Source organism: Marmota marmota, unplaced genomic scaffold (assembly GCF_001458135.2).
Source record: "Marmota marmota marmota unplaced genomic scaffold, marMar, whole genome shotgun sequence".
In the NCBI taxonomy this organism is placed as follows: domain Eukaryota; kingdom Metazoa; phylum Chordata; class Mammalia; order Rodentia; family Sciuridae; genus Marmota; species Marmota marmota.
In genome coordinates, this window is record NW_026000051.1 from 8,101,164 (window position 1) to 8,117,427 (window position 16,264).

The 16,264-nt window shown below is 34.9% G+C and overlaps 1 protein-coding gene across 8 annotated transcripts in view; it reads right to left on the bottom strand.

Moving 5' to 3' along the window:
* The window catches only part of Rabgap1 (RAB GTPase activating protein 1), a 162,373-nt gene that overhangs the window by 111,609 nt on the left and 34,500 nt on the right, over positions 1 to 16,264 (bottom strand). For 5 of the 8 annotated variants that reach the window (XM_015497611.2, XM_048813108.1, XM_048813107.1 and 2 more), the window contains exons 3-6: positions 4,419 to 4,653; positions 3,300 to 3,504; positions 1,334 to 1,508; positions 476 to 633 (exon numbers count right to left, since the gene is read on the bottom strand). In XM_015497611.2, the coding sequence (XP_015353097.1) occupies positions 476 to 633; positions 1,334 to 1,508; positions 3,300 to 3,504; positions 4,419 to 4,653 (773 nt within the window). Of the gene's footprint in view, positions 1 to 475; positions 634 to 1,333; positions 1,509 to 3,299; positions 3,505 to 4,385; positions 4,654 to 16,264 lie in introns of those variants that run through there. The other 3 variants (XM_048813110.1, XM_048813111.1, XM_048813112.1) reach the window with 3 other exon arrangements.

Genomic DNA, 16,264 nt, shown 5'->3' on the forward strand with positions numbered 1-16,264 from the left:
CTTTTTTTTTTTTTTTTGGTATGAGGGACTGATCCTAGGGGCACTTAACCATATCCTTAGCCCTTTTTATTTTTTATTTGAGACAGAGTCTTGCAAAGTTGCTTAGGGCCTTCCTAAGTTGCTGATGGTGACTGTGAACTTAAGATCCTCCTGCCTCAGCCTCCTGAGTTGCTGTGATTATAGATGTGTGCCACTGTGCCTGGCTAGTCATAATTTTTTAGAGTAGTCAGCCAGCTAGCTACTTTGAGGTCACATGGATTTTTTTTAATTGCCTGAAAATTCTTCAAATTTTGCCTCTATAAATTTCTTTCTTTTTTTTTTAACCATTTACATTTAAAAAGAAACCCTCCCTGTAAAAGCAATAATTTTATGGTATGAAAGGTATATGTGATCTGCCTTGGATTTTCCCTTGAATGACATATAATAGAGCATGCTAATACAAACTCAATAAAATGAATAAAATAATGTGCCCTACCTAAAATAACCTTTACCATCATCTTCTTTTATTTCTAAAGACACAGAAAAGGTAAAGATATCACTGTCAGGAGTCTGTGGTGCAGCAGTGGCTGAAAGTGGGGTTTGCTTGGCAGAACGACGGAAGGCAGTAGCAAAACTGTAGAGTATCCGGCTTACCTGAAACCAGACATGTTAAGAAATGCGCTGTTACCATGAGACACTGTTTTGATTAAGGCTAGAAGGTGATCAACTTTTGAAGGGGGGTAATCATCGTCCCCCTACTAATAAGATACTTTTGGAAAATTATCTAATTTGTTAGGCCTCAAAAGCAAATACCAAACCTCACCAGAAAGTATTTTTTTCCCTAAAAAAAGAGAAAAAAATTAGAAATCCAAGTGATAAATCACTTTCTGTTAGAAGATATCTGAACACATATATTATCATAAAAAATAGTTTTAACAATTTTTTTTTTTTGTCATACTAGGAATTGAACCCAGAGCCTTGGACATATTATGGAAGTGCTCTACCATGAAGTTACACCCTCAATAGTTCTAATAAATTTAGGTCTAAAAAATGGTTTGCAAATATGTCACTGATGGCACCAGGATGCCTATCTAACCCAATCAAGTAGCAGCTAACCAATTTCCTCTGTCACTATCAGTGACAGAGGCAAATAGTGAAGTTTCATATTCATGATTTTCTCTTAAAGACTTACAGCTTCTTGGGATGGGGTTGTGGCTCAGGGGTAGAGCACCTGCCTAGCACGTGTGAGGCCCTGGGTTCGATCCTCAGCACCACATAAAAATAAGTAAATTAAATAAAGGTATTGTGTCAACTACAACAAAAAAATTAAAAAAAAAAAAAAAAAAAGACTTACAGCTTCTTGTATTTCACACCGAAAGACATGTATTCTGAAGAGCTCTGCATTATAATGACTTTCTGTGAAAGCAAAACAGTCACTCTCAGGAGTTCCATCATGCCCTCTGACACAAAAGAGGATTTTGTAGATAGGGTAGTTTGCTATTTCAGTGTTTGTCTGAGGATCTAACAGTCTGTTCAGAAAAAAAGACATAAAGAGATTAGAGGCATTATGAACAATTTGCAACATATTCATATTATGATTCAAGACATCTTTCTAGCAAGATAATCATACAGGACTTTTGTATGTTAATCCTATTAAATTTTAGAAAATAAGTTGTATGTAGAATACTACAGTGATTAATTATATAGTTCCATGTTACTAAAAACTAAATAGTCTCATGGCTTGGGGAGGCCAATAGAAAGGTTTGAAATAATATCAATAAGCACATGTTTCTTCTGTAGCCTGCAACTAAATAGAGACAAGGTCCATTGGTAAATTAGACTATAAAGTAGATCAGTAAAGTTGTGTTCTGATTATAATTTGAAAGAATTACCTAAAATGTATTATTATTTAAGAAAATAGAAAAACTAAGGTCTTTTTCAAGAGTGAAGCATGTTTTGATTAATGAAAATACGGGGAGAGAGATTATATAAAATGCTAACTCCTGAAAAAACTAACAAATAAAATAAAAAGGACGCCATTCACCCAAGTCTATTAATTTATCAAGTATTTGTGTGATACCGAAAATATTCCATTCAATGTTCAGGGTACTAAGGACACAATTGTGAAAAGCACTGGGGGGGCGGGCAGGGGGAATTATATAATGTCAACACTGCAGGGCCACAGAGGGCCCTGTTCATAATGGAAAGGGGATCTAACCCAGGTTTGAAGACACTTTCATGAAAGCTCTGAAAATGTGAGACAAGACAGATTAGTTTTCTCATTGCTTTTATAGAATTAAAAAATATTAAAGTATAAAGCTTCATCTGGCATTTGCAAAACAAATATTTTATCAGTAGCTTCTTTTAACAAATACAAAATTAGAATTTGTGAATCTTTGTGCAATTGTTCTTTACTCACAGAGAAAATTATGCAGACTGACTACTATCCACATGAAGCTATATTCTTTTACCATTAAAACTCCAAATGCCTCTGAAGTACTAAGACACAAATTCACTGCTTACAGAAATATAAACTGGATCAATATTTCTAGATAACTATTTGGCAATATATCAAAAGCAATAAAAATGACCCAATAAATCTATATTTGAGAAATTTATACTAAGGAAATTATTTATAAAGCATTTATGTGCCCAACAGAAATTACTGTTAGTTATTGTTATTATTAGTGCTTTTTCTCATTAAAAGACAAAAACTGCCTGATATAGTAGAACACTCCTGTAATCCCAGCAATTAAGGAGCTGAGGCAGAAGAATCACAAGTTTGAGACCAGTGTGGGCAAGTTAGCAAGACCCTACACCCAAAATAAAAAATAAAAAAGGGCTGGGAATGTAGTACAGTGGTAGAGCACCCCATGTTCAGGCCCTGGACTGCAAGGAAAAAAAAGAACGGGCTATACCGGAATAGCTAATATTTACCAAGAGATTTTTTTCTAATTTCCAAAATCAGTATGAAATTCCATTTTGAAACAATGTGTCAAACTAGTATCTTTCCTGGGGGGACAAGGAAAACATATATTAATTTGTTAAGAAAACTCTGATGGTCAATATATTCTTAAGGCTTATTTAATTCACTTCACTAATGTACTACACAGGATTGGGATGGAGACAGTATACAAACTGATACAAATGAGTGTCCATTTTTCATGAAGATCGTAATCTTTGGAATATAATGTTGGTGCCAAATAAATTAAACACTACATGAATAAAATAATGTATTTTATTCACTATTGCTTGTTTGTAAAACAAAACATCAGAGAACTGATATGAATACTACAAAGAGTTTAAAGGCCATGTCTCACCTCACAGTTCCTTCAGATACATTAGGCACTGAGAGGGTTACATCTAGTGAAATCTGACACTGGCTTCTTAAGATGGACATCATCCTCAAGGCTTCCACTTCACTCCTAGGAGCATTTACTGAGGCACAGCCTAAATAAGTTAGTTTACTGAAAACTACACTGTCCTCATCAGCCACTGGTGTGAAAGGACTTGACACTTCAGAATCTGCAAGAAAAAAAGAATAAGAAGATGATTATTTTCATTTTGACATTTTGTTGATATAAACAGCAAATACAAATCTGCAAATAACATTTAGGTTCTGAATCAAATACTAATGAGATAAAATGCCATACCTCTAAAGGAAAGTCCACAAAAACTAGAAAGCTCACACTAGAATTAATGATAACACCAAAACTTTTAGGTAGTACTTCTAGGAGTCAATCCAGATTCACATCAAATTCACTTCTGAATTTTGACTTTATTACTTACATTTAAGTTAAATACACAGCAGTATTTTACCATTCTGAAAAATCATACCTCTGCTTTGTCTTACTTATCTACTCTGTTCTAAAGCTTTCTTTCAACAGCTTAGCCACTTTATTAGGTTCTCTTAATCTCCTTGCTTTCACTTTCCCAATAACATTTAGCTTTAACACCCTACTTTTCCAAATAAAACTTAACTGTCCTTTTCCTCCTTCCTTGCTATGTCTGTCTCTTGTACTAGTCTCCCTTTTCCAACTTGGTGACAACTCTCAGAGAGTATACAGGCATGAAGCAAACATCTACTCACCAAGCATAATCCCTCTATTACTCCAATATTGTATTCAAATTCCTTCTCTTCTGGAAAAATCTTCAAGCATTCTAAAAAAAGACTACCTCAGTTTTATTTAATTACTATTTTTCTTTCTATATAACTTAAATATATTTAAAGGGAAATGAGAAATATATATATGTACATATGTGTGTGTGTGTGTGTGTATGTGAGAGAGAGAGAGAGAGAGAAAATGAATGAGAACGGCAACTCCCTAGAACTAGTATCTAGAGATTCTGGAGAACTCAGACAAGTTCTAATACAGTGCAGACACTCAAATATTAAAAACAATAACCTTCAGTTACGCAAGCAATGCAGCAATCCTAACCTCCTTGTCCAGGTTTCACTGGCAGGCTCATCTCTGGTTTCTGGAGCCCTACTAATGGCACGGGGTTAATGGTGGAAGAAGCTGAGAGTTGATTAGAAAGAGGCCCATCTCCTTCACCATCCAGTTGTGACCTTTCCATAAGTTCCTTGTCCCCTGGTTGGTCATCCATGGGAGGATCCATCAGCACATCTGCTAACTCTTTTTGCAGCTGTTGCTCACTTCCATTCCCTACAATCTACAGGTCAAAAATCAGCAAAGTGAGAAAGAGTGGTGTCAATACAGATTAAAATGGTTTCACATTCTAAAGAAAATTATCAGCATTTCTTGTAATGAAAAGATAGCTTCTCAATGTTTTGTAAAAATAGAATTAATCAAGATCTACAAATAAGGACTCCAGCTGCTCTCTTAATTCAGTTTTCATGCAGAAGTATACTGATTGAGCCCACTGTCCAGAAATTTATGGATTAGCCTGCCAATGTCATTAATGTTTTTTACACTGTCTTAAAATAAGGGCAATTAAAATATTTCTAATTTTATTTGTCCAATGAGAAGTGATGTTTTTAAGAGGAATATCTTTAGCAGCTTCTTTTAACCTAAAGAAAAAATAATGGGGCTGTGGCTGAGTGGTAGTGTGCTTGCGTCATATATGTGAGGCACTAGGTTCGATCCTCAGCACCATATATAAATAAACAAACAAACAAATTAATAAAGATATTATATCCATCTACAGCTAAAAAAATTTTAAAAAAAGAAAAATGTGCTTTTTTCCAATTTATCAACAGAAATATTCCTATAAGGTAATCGATTTCCACATGCACTTTTAAGACTTTTACTATAAATAAATCTGCTATATTTCTGAAGGAGACTTCTTTGATATGAACACGTTCTTAAAGTTCTTAAACACACGAATAAAGCTGAGGAGAAGAGTGTAAAAAAGTACTGAAGAATAAAAGCACTGTTTTCAACAACATCAAGTATTTTTATGGAGTCATGATGGTTTATTTAGTTGCTCAACAGGAAGTAAACAAGTGCAAAATCAAGTGATGACTGCCCAACACTAATAAAAACCACACATGACAAAATCTAGTATTGTCACTAATTGTTTATTCAAGAAGTACTGGAAAAATTAACAAAAGAATTTAGAAGGAAAGAAAGAAGAGGCTGACTTCTAAGCCCAAGACTTTTGAAGACTAAATCCTGAAAAATTAAAATGGGTTGGCTGTGAGATTGTTAAAGGAAAAAAAAAAAGACTATTCAGCAAAAATAAAGTTAAAAAGCAAAATTCACATCTGGGTACATCTGGGCTACCAAGGAATCCAGTTCAAACATCTTTTAATGCTTTGGGCTTTTGTAATCCTACAAACTTCAATTTTCTTAGCCTATAAATCCTAATTGAGAAACAGTTTTTAAGACTATTTGAATATATTTTCCTGAGAAAATTCTAGCATTTCAACTACTTTTGTCGTGGAATTAAAGATCTTTGGCTTCAATGACAGCTTTTCTTTCTGTGAACTTCATTTTATGATGGAAGTTATTGCTACTGGAACTACAAGTGGGTTGAGTAATTTTAACTGTTTGTTAAACCTGGTTCTATACTTCTAAAAGCTGAATTTTTTCCAGTTCTGCTTTAAATAGTTTTCAAAGCACCTAAAAAACAAACCAGAACTCAGTTTCAAAAAGCCTCTGATTCTTTTGAAGATGGTAAAATAGTGTTTCACCTGGACTAAACAAAACAGGGCTTAATTGAACCTAAACTGCTTCCAAGGGTAAGAAGAAATAACATAGGAGTTACAACTTCCTGAAGACAAAAAGTGAGAAGATATCAGACTCCCTCTTTAAGCAATTAATAATTACAACTAGAAGGAAAATAGAAAGATTTATTTCACATGCTACAAAGTGCTCTTTTGCTTTTCGGTGTATGAGGTAAGTGAACCCAAGTGTTCTGTGGGATAGGCTGCCTCCACTGTAATATATTTACCAATTACAGAATATGCCTACTGTGAAAGTATACATATATATTTATATATATATATATATATATATATATATATATATATAATATATATGTTATCTTTGTGTTTATACATATTTATTTTTAATGTTTCCCTACTTTAAAAATTTTACAAACAATTATCTTATGTTTCCTTAACTTTTCCATAAAGGCTAGGAAAATGTAACGCATGCATACAAATTTTATTTATTTATTTATTTTTGGTACTGGGGATTCAACCCAGGGCTGCTTTACCACTGAGCTATATCCCAGTTCTTTTTATTTTCTGAGACAGAGGCTTACTAAATTGCTGAGGCTGACCTCAAAGTTGTAATTCTCCTGCCTCAGTCTATGGAGTTGCTTGGATTATTAACGGCCAGTGCCACAGAGCCCAGCTAAAACTTGACTTTTAAGAGTTGTTTAAGGGGCTGGGGTTGTGGCTCAGAAGTAGAGTGCTCACTTAGCATGAGTGAGGCACTGGGTTCAATCCTCAGCACCACATAAAAATAAAATAAAGGTATTGTGCCCACCTACAACTAAAAAATAAATTTTTTAAAAAAAGGAGTTGTTTAAAAATACCAACCTTTTGGAGCTGGCATCATAGTGGTAGAGTACTTGCCCTGCAGGTGTGGGAGGCACTGGGTTCGGTCCTCAGCACCATATAAAACTTAATAAATAAAATAACAGTATTGTGTCCATTACAACAACAACAACAACAAAAAAAAAAAAATAGCAACCTATCCAAAGCCTTAGATAATAAGGTAAAATACAATACCTCAACAATGATCATGTTGATCCCTCAACATGTTGAGTTTCCAATTTAGTAAATCTGGGATAGGGCCTGATATATTTTTGCATTTCTAAAAAATTCCTAGGAAATGATGATGCTGTTGACCTAGGGAATTCACTCTGGGAAACAATCTTAAATTAATGATTTTTAATTTGACTATATAACACATTTACAAATACCTGCTCCTACCTTAGTCCCCCACATCCCACCCCCACAACTAAATCAGTATCAGATAATGGACAGCCTAGGTATATTCGTTTTAAGACCACACGTGATTCTGATATACTGAGAAATACTGCCATAGATCAAAATCAAACTAAAATGCCAACATAGTATTTTATTCAGAGGCTCCACACAGGCATCAAAATAATCTCTGGCACTTTCTGAAAACGCAAATCACTTGACTTTACCTAAAAAAATCTCTCTCTGCATGGGCCACTAATAGCTATATTTTTAAAAAAGCATCTTATGAGATTTTTTATGTGCAATAAAGTGTGAGAATCACTGGTAGGACTTACAGAGTTCATTTATTTATTTGCCTGTTTCTGCTAGTGTGGCTGAAAAATTGAGTAGTTTAGTTTTCAAGCCTCCCTTATAACTCTGGTTTACTATATCAGACAATTTCAGACACTGAGATAAACAGAAGTTGTCTGGGGTGGTCTCTGGAAGACTTTTTTTCCCAAGCATGAAGGCTGGGAATAAAGACTGGAGTAGAGCACTTGCGTAGCATGCTCCAGGAACACAAAGGAAAAAAGAAAAACATACCATGACTGGTACCATCCCCTTGCCATGGAATAGGAATATGGAATCCTGAGAGAAGTCTTGTGACAATGAGGTGACATCAGAACAAAAAGTCAATAAAGCCAAAATCAATAGAGTAAATTAAAAAAAAAAAAAAAAACTTTGGTCTTTAATGGTATAGATCAGGAGTTGAAAATTTTCTCCTATAAAGAGCCAGATAATAAATATTTTAGACTCAGCCAAACATCTGTAATCCCAGGCTGAGGCAGAATACCAAGTTCCAAGACAGCCTGGGCAACTAAGGAAGACACTTTCAAAATGAAAAGGGCTAGGGAGGTAGCTGAGAGGTAGAACCCTTGCCTAGCACATATAAGGACTTGGGTTCATTCAATACCCAGTTCAATACTGCAAAAATAACAAAAACAGTTTTTTATAAGTGTTGCAAGCCACGTGTCCATGTGTCTGTAGTCTGTTACAACTACTCGAATCTGCTATTGAAAGGTTAATAAAATAGGTACTTGTCACTCCGTTTTTCTGTATGCTTAACAAAACACTGTTGAAATCTTGAAAACTGTTTGCTAATCTTGTTCCCAGAATGTTCTGTCCCCAACTGCCAAACTGCAGAATGTATCCCCTCACCCGGTTGCAGGCAATCCGCCCACTTGCCCTGACCCATCAATGAACTTCCCTCCCTGCCCTCTCCAAGGAAAGTATATAAGCTCTGCTTAAGCTGTTCTCAGGGCTCTTTGCTCTATTCAAGTGAGCTCTGAGCCCCAGCATGCTGGACCCCAATAAACCCTTTTGCTGTTGCATGAGACAGTCTCTTGGTGGTCTCTTCCTCTGACGTTTCGCCGGTCCCTTACACTATAAACATGAAAGAAGTCATAAACAACAAATAAACAAGTGTGGATGTGCTACAATAAAGTTCATTTACAAAAACTGATGGCGGACATTTTCTTTCCTTCTGTCAACAGCATTTCTGATATATACAACTATCATCTCTAAAATACGGTTTCACATAAAGTAATTAAGATGGTATGGTATTAGAGAAAGGGCAAACACACAGATGAAACAGAATCCAGAAACAGACACAAACATATATGATCAAATGATTTTCAACAAAGTTGGCAAGGTAACTCAATGGACAAAGATAATTACTCAAATAAAACAAACGGTGCTGGAACATTTAACCTGATATCCATATGTGAGACGATACATCTCAGCCAATACTTCATATTATATGTAAAAATAAACTCAATGAATGACATACAAGTATAGCCTACAACTATAAAACTTAAGTAGAAAACAGAAGAAATCTTTGTAATCTTGGGATTCAAAAATTTCTTAGAACACAAAAAGTATGAACCATCAAGGGAAAAACTGAGAAAATAAACTATTAGAATGAGGGCTGGTGACAAGGTTTGGTGGTAGAGAGCTTTTCTAGCATGTAGAAGTCCTGGGTTCCATCTCAAGCACAACAACAAAAAAGCTAAGAGAATAAAAAGCCACGGAGCTGGAGAAAATATTTGCAAATCATGTATCTGATGAAGGACTTATACCAAAATATACAGAGAACTCTCAAAACTCAATAGTAAGAAAATAACTAACTCAATTTTTAAAATGAGCATTTCACCAAAGATATGTAAAGATGGCAAATAGCACATGAACAGAAACTCAGTATCATTAACCAGTAGAGGAACTGAAACCACAACAGGATGCCTCTATACCTCTATAATATTGGCCAAAACAAACAAAAAACCAAAACAACAAAAAACACTTGACAATAATAAGAACTGCAAGTAATATGGAAAACTCACATACTATGGTGGGAATGGAAAATGGTACAACTATATCCAACATTTTTTATACTATAAATAAATAAATAGATAAATAAGGTGAGCTGGGGATGTAGCTCACATGTATGATGATACTGGGTTTAATCCCTAGTGTCAGAAGAAGAAGAAGAAGAAAAGTAGCAGCAGCCAGATACAAAAGACTGCAAACTAAATGATTCCAGTTAAATGGCATCCAAGAAAAGACCTAACTATAGTGACAGAAATGAGTAGTTTAGTTTTCAAGCCTCCCTTGAAGGGTTGCCAGGGACTGGAAATTGGGGGGCAGAGTTTAAAAAAAAGGGGGGGGGGGCACAAAGGAACTTTTTGGAGTGATGAAATTATTTTCTATCTGGACTGTGGTGCTGTATATTTAAGAGTTTATACTTATAATTAAAGCTCATAGAATTGCATGCTTCAGAGGATTGCATTTACTAAAAACTTGATTTAGCCTGGTGCGATGGAACACATCTGTAATCCTAGCAGCTTGGGAAATTAAGGCAGAATGATCTTGAGTTCAAAACCAGCCTCAGTAAAAGCAAAGAGCTAAGCAACTCAGTGAGACTCTGTCTCTAAATAAAATACAAAATAGGGCTGGGGATGTAGCTCAGTGGTGGAATATCCCTGAGTTCAATCCCCAGTAACACCTCCGCCAAGTTTGATTTAAAAAAAAATATATGGTTTCCAAAAAAGAAGAAAGCTGAGAATATAGCTGTTGTTTTTCTTTTAAATAATCTGCCCCATAAAAGATCCCTATCTAAGACTTTGGCTTTGCAATTAACCTCCCCTTAGAGATGCCACTGCATCTACTCCCAATGATATACAAACAGTCCCAAATCTATCTACAATTTCTTCCTCAACTGTCTACTGGACAGAGAGCATCAGCTAAACATTACAAATGTATTTTGTCCAAACCTTAACTCACTCTCCCATCCTCTTCCTGCATTCTGTTTGTCAGTGATTGTACTACTATATACTCCCTGCCCAAAGAATCACAATCATCCTTGACTCCTCATTCCCAAACAACTCATAAATCCTACTGATCTTTGCTCATATATTTTCCTCTTCTTCTATCTCTGTGCATAGCTAATAACTTAGTATAAAGCCTATCACTTCGTATAAGCTAAGTTGGTAGTTTCCATGCCTTCCTTCCCCTTTACTCTTTCATACGATCTTTCAAGTTATTTTAGTTCTGACCAAGCACTGCCTTATTTTTAAAGCCTTCCTTAGCTCCTCAAAACCCATAGGATAAAGCTCAAATTCATAAGTTTATTCTACTAGTCTTTTCATAACTTTGCCCAACCTATCTTTTCCAGTCATTTATCTATCACATCAAACTACTAAATGTTCCTAGGAAAAAAAATTTCATGTATAGACTGTTCCCTTTTCTGGATAGCCCTCTTTCTCTCTCTCTTTTTTTTTTTTTTAAATGTTTATTTTTTAGTTGTAGTTGGACACAATATCCTTACTTCATTCATCTATTTTCATGTGGTGCTGAGGACCGAACCCAGGGTCTCACAAGCGCTAGACGAGCACTCTACCACTGAGCCACAACCCCAGCCCAGCCCTCTTTCTCCTATGTATTTTTTAAGATCAATCTTAAATTTTGTTACTTCCTCTGGGAGATCTTAACCCCTCTAGACAGAATTTAATCACTTCTTTCTCAGGGCTACCATATTATTAGCACACATATTTACTAGTATTGCTGCTTGTTTTGGAGAATGTTCTATACTGCACAGAGATTGTTCTTCTTTTTTTTTTTTTTTTGGTACCAGGGATTGAACTCAAGGGCACTGGTTCACTGAGCCACATCCCCAGCCCTATTTTGTATTTTATTTAGAGACAGGGTCATACTGAGATGCTTAGCACTTCATTGTTGCTGAGGCTGGCTTTGAACTCGTGATCCTCCTGTCTCAGCCTCCCAAGCCTCTGGGATTACAGGCATGTGCAACTGCACCCAGCCTCAAGTTATCTTTGAATCCTTAAAGCTTTGAAGAGTGACTGATATAGAATACATATGAAACACATTTTTATATAAACTTTATAAAATGCAAAGAACAGAAGCCAAAGCATGATACTGGACATTATATAAAACTTGGCTTAGTTATAGCAAAAGAAATCTGAATGATTTTAAATTTATTTAAAAACAAAAATACCATCATTTCCCATTTTAAGCAAGTGTCATTAAGATTTAACATTCACAATGAGAGTGTTGGTGGGGTGGGGATGTAGTTCAGTGGTAGAGTGCTTGCCTCGGGCATAAGAACCTGGGTTCACTTTTCAGCACCACAAAAAGAAAATGGAGCTAGAAAAAGAAAAAAACTCCAGTGGAGAAGACCAAAGAGCATGCTGCAATACATAAATAATATTTTTCAAGTTCCACAGAGATTTAATCAGTTAACACAAAGTTTTTATTAAAAAGGTCACATTTAGATTTGTTTTCATCTCCACATAATCTACATTAAAAGGAAAGAAGAGTTTTTCAAGAAAGTCCTGAATTGGGAAGACAAACAATAAACCTAAAATAGACAATTTAACACAGACATAAATGCTATGCATATGACATAAATGTGTTTAAGGACAGAGCCTGGCAAATGAGTTACTTGTTACTCCTACTGCTTATAAAGCATAGGAGGAATAATAATGGGGGCTCAGAACTTCCATATAGCACAACTCTGGGAGGCACAATTCACAGCATGGACTATTCAAATTGTGCACTCAAGAACTATCCTGTATGTAGCAAATGCAACTGAACACAGTACCAATTATATGTATTTCAGGCAACTGCATTATATGTTTCTTACAGGAATTATCTCATTTAAATCTCATATATCACAGTACCTGTCAATTAGTAAGCATCCAAGTATTAGTATCCCCTACTCCATGCAGCTCTTTCAAAATAAACTCTTGATTCACTTACTAGACTTCAGGTTTGAAAACGGAGAACAATAATTGAAAAAACTAGTAGTGAAGATACAGAACAAGAAATTCTTTTTCTGGTTCAGAGAATTCCAAGAACACACCTATTTTTCATGTGCAAAAGAAATCCTATTGGAATAACATGTCCTTCTAAATATACCAAATAAAAGTAATAACTTACATGGTAGAATTGGCTACAAGTCTGTTTCCTTGAGAGCAAAACTACATTTATGGAAACAAAGCCCAAAATGTTCCACAGGCAACAGCCAGAGTCATTTCCTGGCCTTAATCTTCTATTTCTAACTTTAGAGCCCTTGTTTCCCTTTACTACTATAATACCAACTAGGCCTTACTTGGTGTGCCAGTTATTATACAAGGCTACTTTAGACATTTTGGGACTCTTTTCTGGAAACAGGTTCAAAAAGCAGACTTAGGAAATAAGTATGTGATTGAGAAACCCTACATGATTCAAAAATTAAAACAAACAAAAAAACAACATCCTAATGATCTGCAGAGTTCCTAATATTTTTATCCTGGTGCAGAGAAAATAAACAAAATATTGTTCAAATTTAATAATCTTGCTTAGTTTGACTATAAAAGCTGAGCCATTAGGATATAAAGCTTAGTAAATAAAAGCTTAGTTTTCTCAGAAGGGAAGGCACAAATGAACCAAAAGTCCAATTTGAATATTTGAAGATTTAGTTACTAATTTCAAATCCATTCACATTCTGTGATCTTAAATGAATCATTAAATATAAATTGCTTCACTTGATAACTACAGCTATTCTAATACTCTCTCTTTTTCACACTGTACAAAGGAAGGACCAAAAAAACAACCTAAGGTTACCATTAGGAATTGCTAACACTGCAGTAAAACAAAAAGAGGAGGGACAGAATTAATCCTAAAAAGTTAACAGTAGAAAGACCCAAAACATTTATTGTTATTTTGCTAAATAATGGGATTACAGGTGAGTTCTTTTAATTTTTTTATTGTTTGATCTCATATCACACACACATTATTTTTATAATTAGAGAAAATAAATGACAAAAGCTATTAGGATCTTGAGAGAAAAATACAAACACAATAAATTGTTTTGTATGCAGTGGTCTTGACTCTAGGCCCAACAAATCTTTAATTCCTACCAACTGCCACAGACCTACTTCTTTGTAGAAGAAATTCTTAGTAATTCTGCAAGGCTTTGCTCGACTGTTATCTACTCTATGAAACCCAGCTTTTTTCTTCAGTCAATAATTATGTTCTTACACAAATTTGCTCTACCTATCTTTTTGATGAACTGTATCATATTTACAGATGTGACACATTCACAGATGTGTCTCCACCATTACCACTCTGACCTCTTTCTTAATTAAACTGCATTCATAGTTCAGTAAAATTGCTCACTGAAAAAAGGTCTGTATTTCAAGATTACCAGATTCTACAACAAATAATATCACAAATTGAGGTCAGAAGATTACTTCACCTATTACTAAGATGGAGTGACTTTTGCATCTAACAATTTTAATAAAAGTTGGCAACTTTCTTCCAACTAAATAATGTCAATTTGATTTTTCAAGAAGAAAATTATGAGGATTAAATATTTTAAATTCTCTACCAGATTTTTCTGCCTAATGAATATTAGCTCATAAACATACCCCAAACAACATTCACAGAATATCCTTGGCTAAGAGTCAAAGATTGCTTTTTACCTCAAAGGAGTTTATGGTCAGATAGAGAAAATACAAAATGTTTTGACTTTATGGCAAGTTCTCAGAGTTTGAGTTGTTAAAACATTTTGTGAAGAAAAATGTCTTTGTTTTTTATAACCGTATCATCACATAACATTATTCTTTGAAGGGCTACCTAAAGCTTTACCCACTCCAAGAATCCTGCCCTGACTCTTCCCTGAAGTTGATTAGGCTTCAACTACTCTAAAGCATCCTTTATTTACCTTTACCACAGCATTCATCTAATTACATTGATGTTGAAAATATATATGACCACAAAATCTCTATACCACCGTAATCAAGAGATAGTCTATTTCCCCAAACTCTGAATTGAGACTGGTCTTTTGACTTTGAACAACAGAATCAGGTAGAAGTGACACAATATAATTTCTAAGCTTTAGCCTTAAGAGGCCTTACAGCTTCCACTCCTACCCCAAGACCACTGGGTTGTGAAGAAGTCCAAGATAAAAGACCACATAGAGAGCGAGACCCAGCTATACCAGTCAAGCGAAACCTTCAACTAACACATTAGAATAATGCAGAGGCATGAACACAAATAACAATAGCAATAAAATCATCCACTCAACTCATAAAATCATGAGAAATAATAAATTGTTTTAAGCCACTGAGTGAAATAGTTTGTTACAAAGCAAAGACTAGTACATACAACTATAACGTGATTTTTAAAAATTCTCATCCACCTGAAGGCAGGCACAGTGTCCACTCAACCTTTTAATATCTTCTCCAGTTTCGCTATCTTCCCTCTTGAAACACAGTATATTCTTGAAGTTGGAGATTTATACCTCTTATCACGTTAAGAAAATAAATTATCAAGTATTTCCTTTTCCCCATTCTCTCCTCATGGAACACTTAAGATATATGTCGTTCCTTCTGATTTTAAGTCTCCAGGTTTTTTATTGTTTGATCTCATATCACACACACATTTAGAGAAAATAAATGACAAAAGCTATTAGGATCTTGAGAGAAAAATAAAAACACAATAAATTGTTTTATATACAGTGGTCTTGACTCTAGGCCCAACAAATCTTCAATTCCTACCAACTGCAACAGAGCTAATTCTTTGTAGAAGAAATTCTATTTTATCGTATTTCAATGTTATCTTCTTGATAATTTCTTCAGATCCATTTTCCAGGTATCTGATTCTCCATTTAGCCATGTCTGCTTTGCTGGCTTCTAAATTTCATTTGTAGAAATTCTAATTTTAGTTTCCTTAATCCTTTAAAATTTTTTGATTATTGTTTTTTCTAATATTTTCAGTTTTTCTTTAAGTTCTTATTTTAATCATACTTGCCTTAAAGGTTACACCTAATAATTCTAATGCTTGAGTTCTGATGGGATTCAACCCTGCTGGAGTTTGTTGACTTGCTCATAGTGAAATATCCTTTGTATATATTTATTATTTGGATTGTGTGCTCTTCTTTACTGGGATTATACTATCTATGGGAATACCATGTAGCCTGGATGGCAAAAACATTCCTCCAGAATAGCTTTGCAATTGCTTCTCTCAAATGTCTCAAGAACATTATCAACCCAAGAATATTCAGGTAGTAAAAATTCAAACCCCAAGCATACATGAAAGCAAGCTGTTATGGTTTGGATATGAAATGTCCCCCAAAAGCTCATGTGTTGAAGAGTAAGTCTGCAGTGCAGAAATGTCCAGAAGTAGGGCTTTGGGAAAGCAACTGGATCACGGGGGCTCTAATTTCATCAATGCGTTAATTCATTTAATGGATTAATAATTTGAATGGACTCCTGGGAAGTGGTAGAAACTATAGATAGGTGGGATTGCTGGAGTAAGGAGGTCTCTGGGGGGGGGGGGGGTATGACC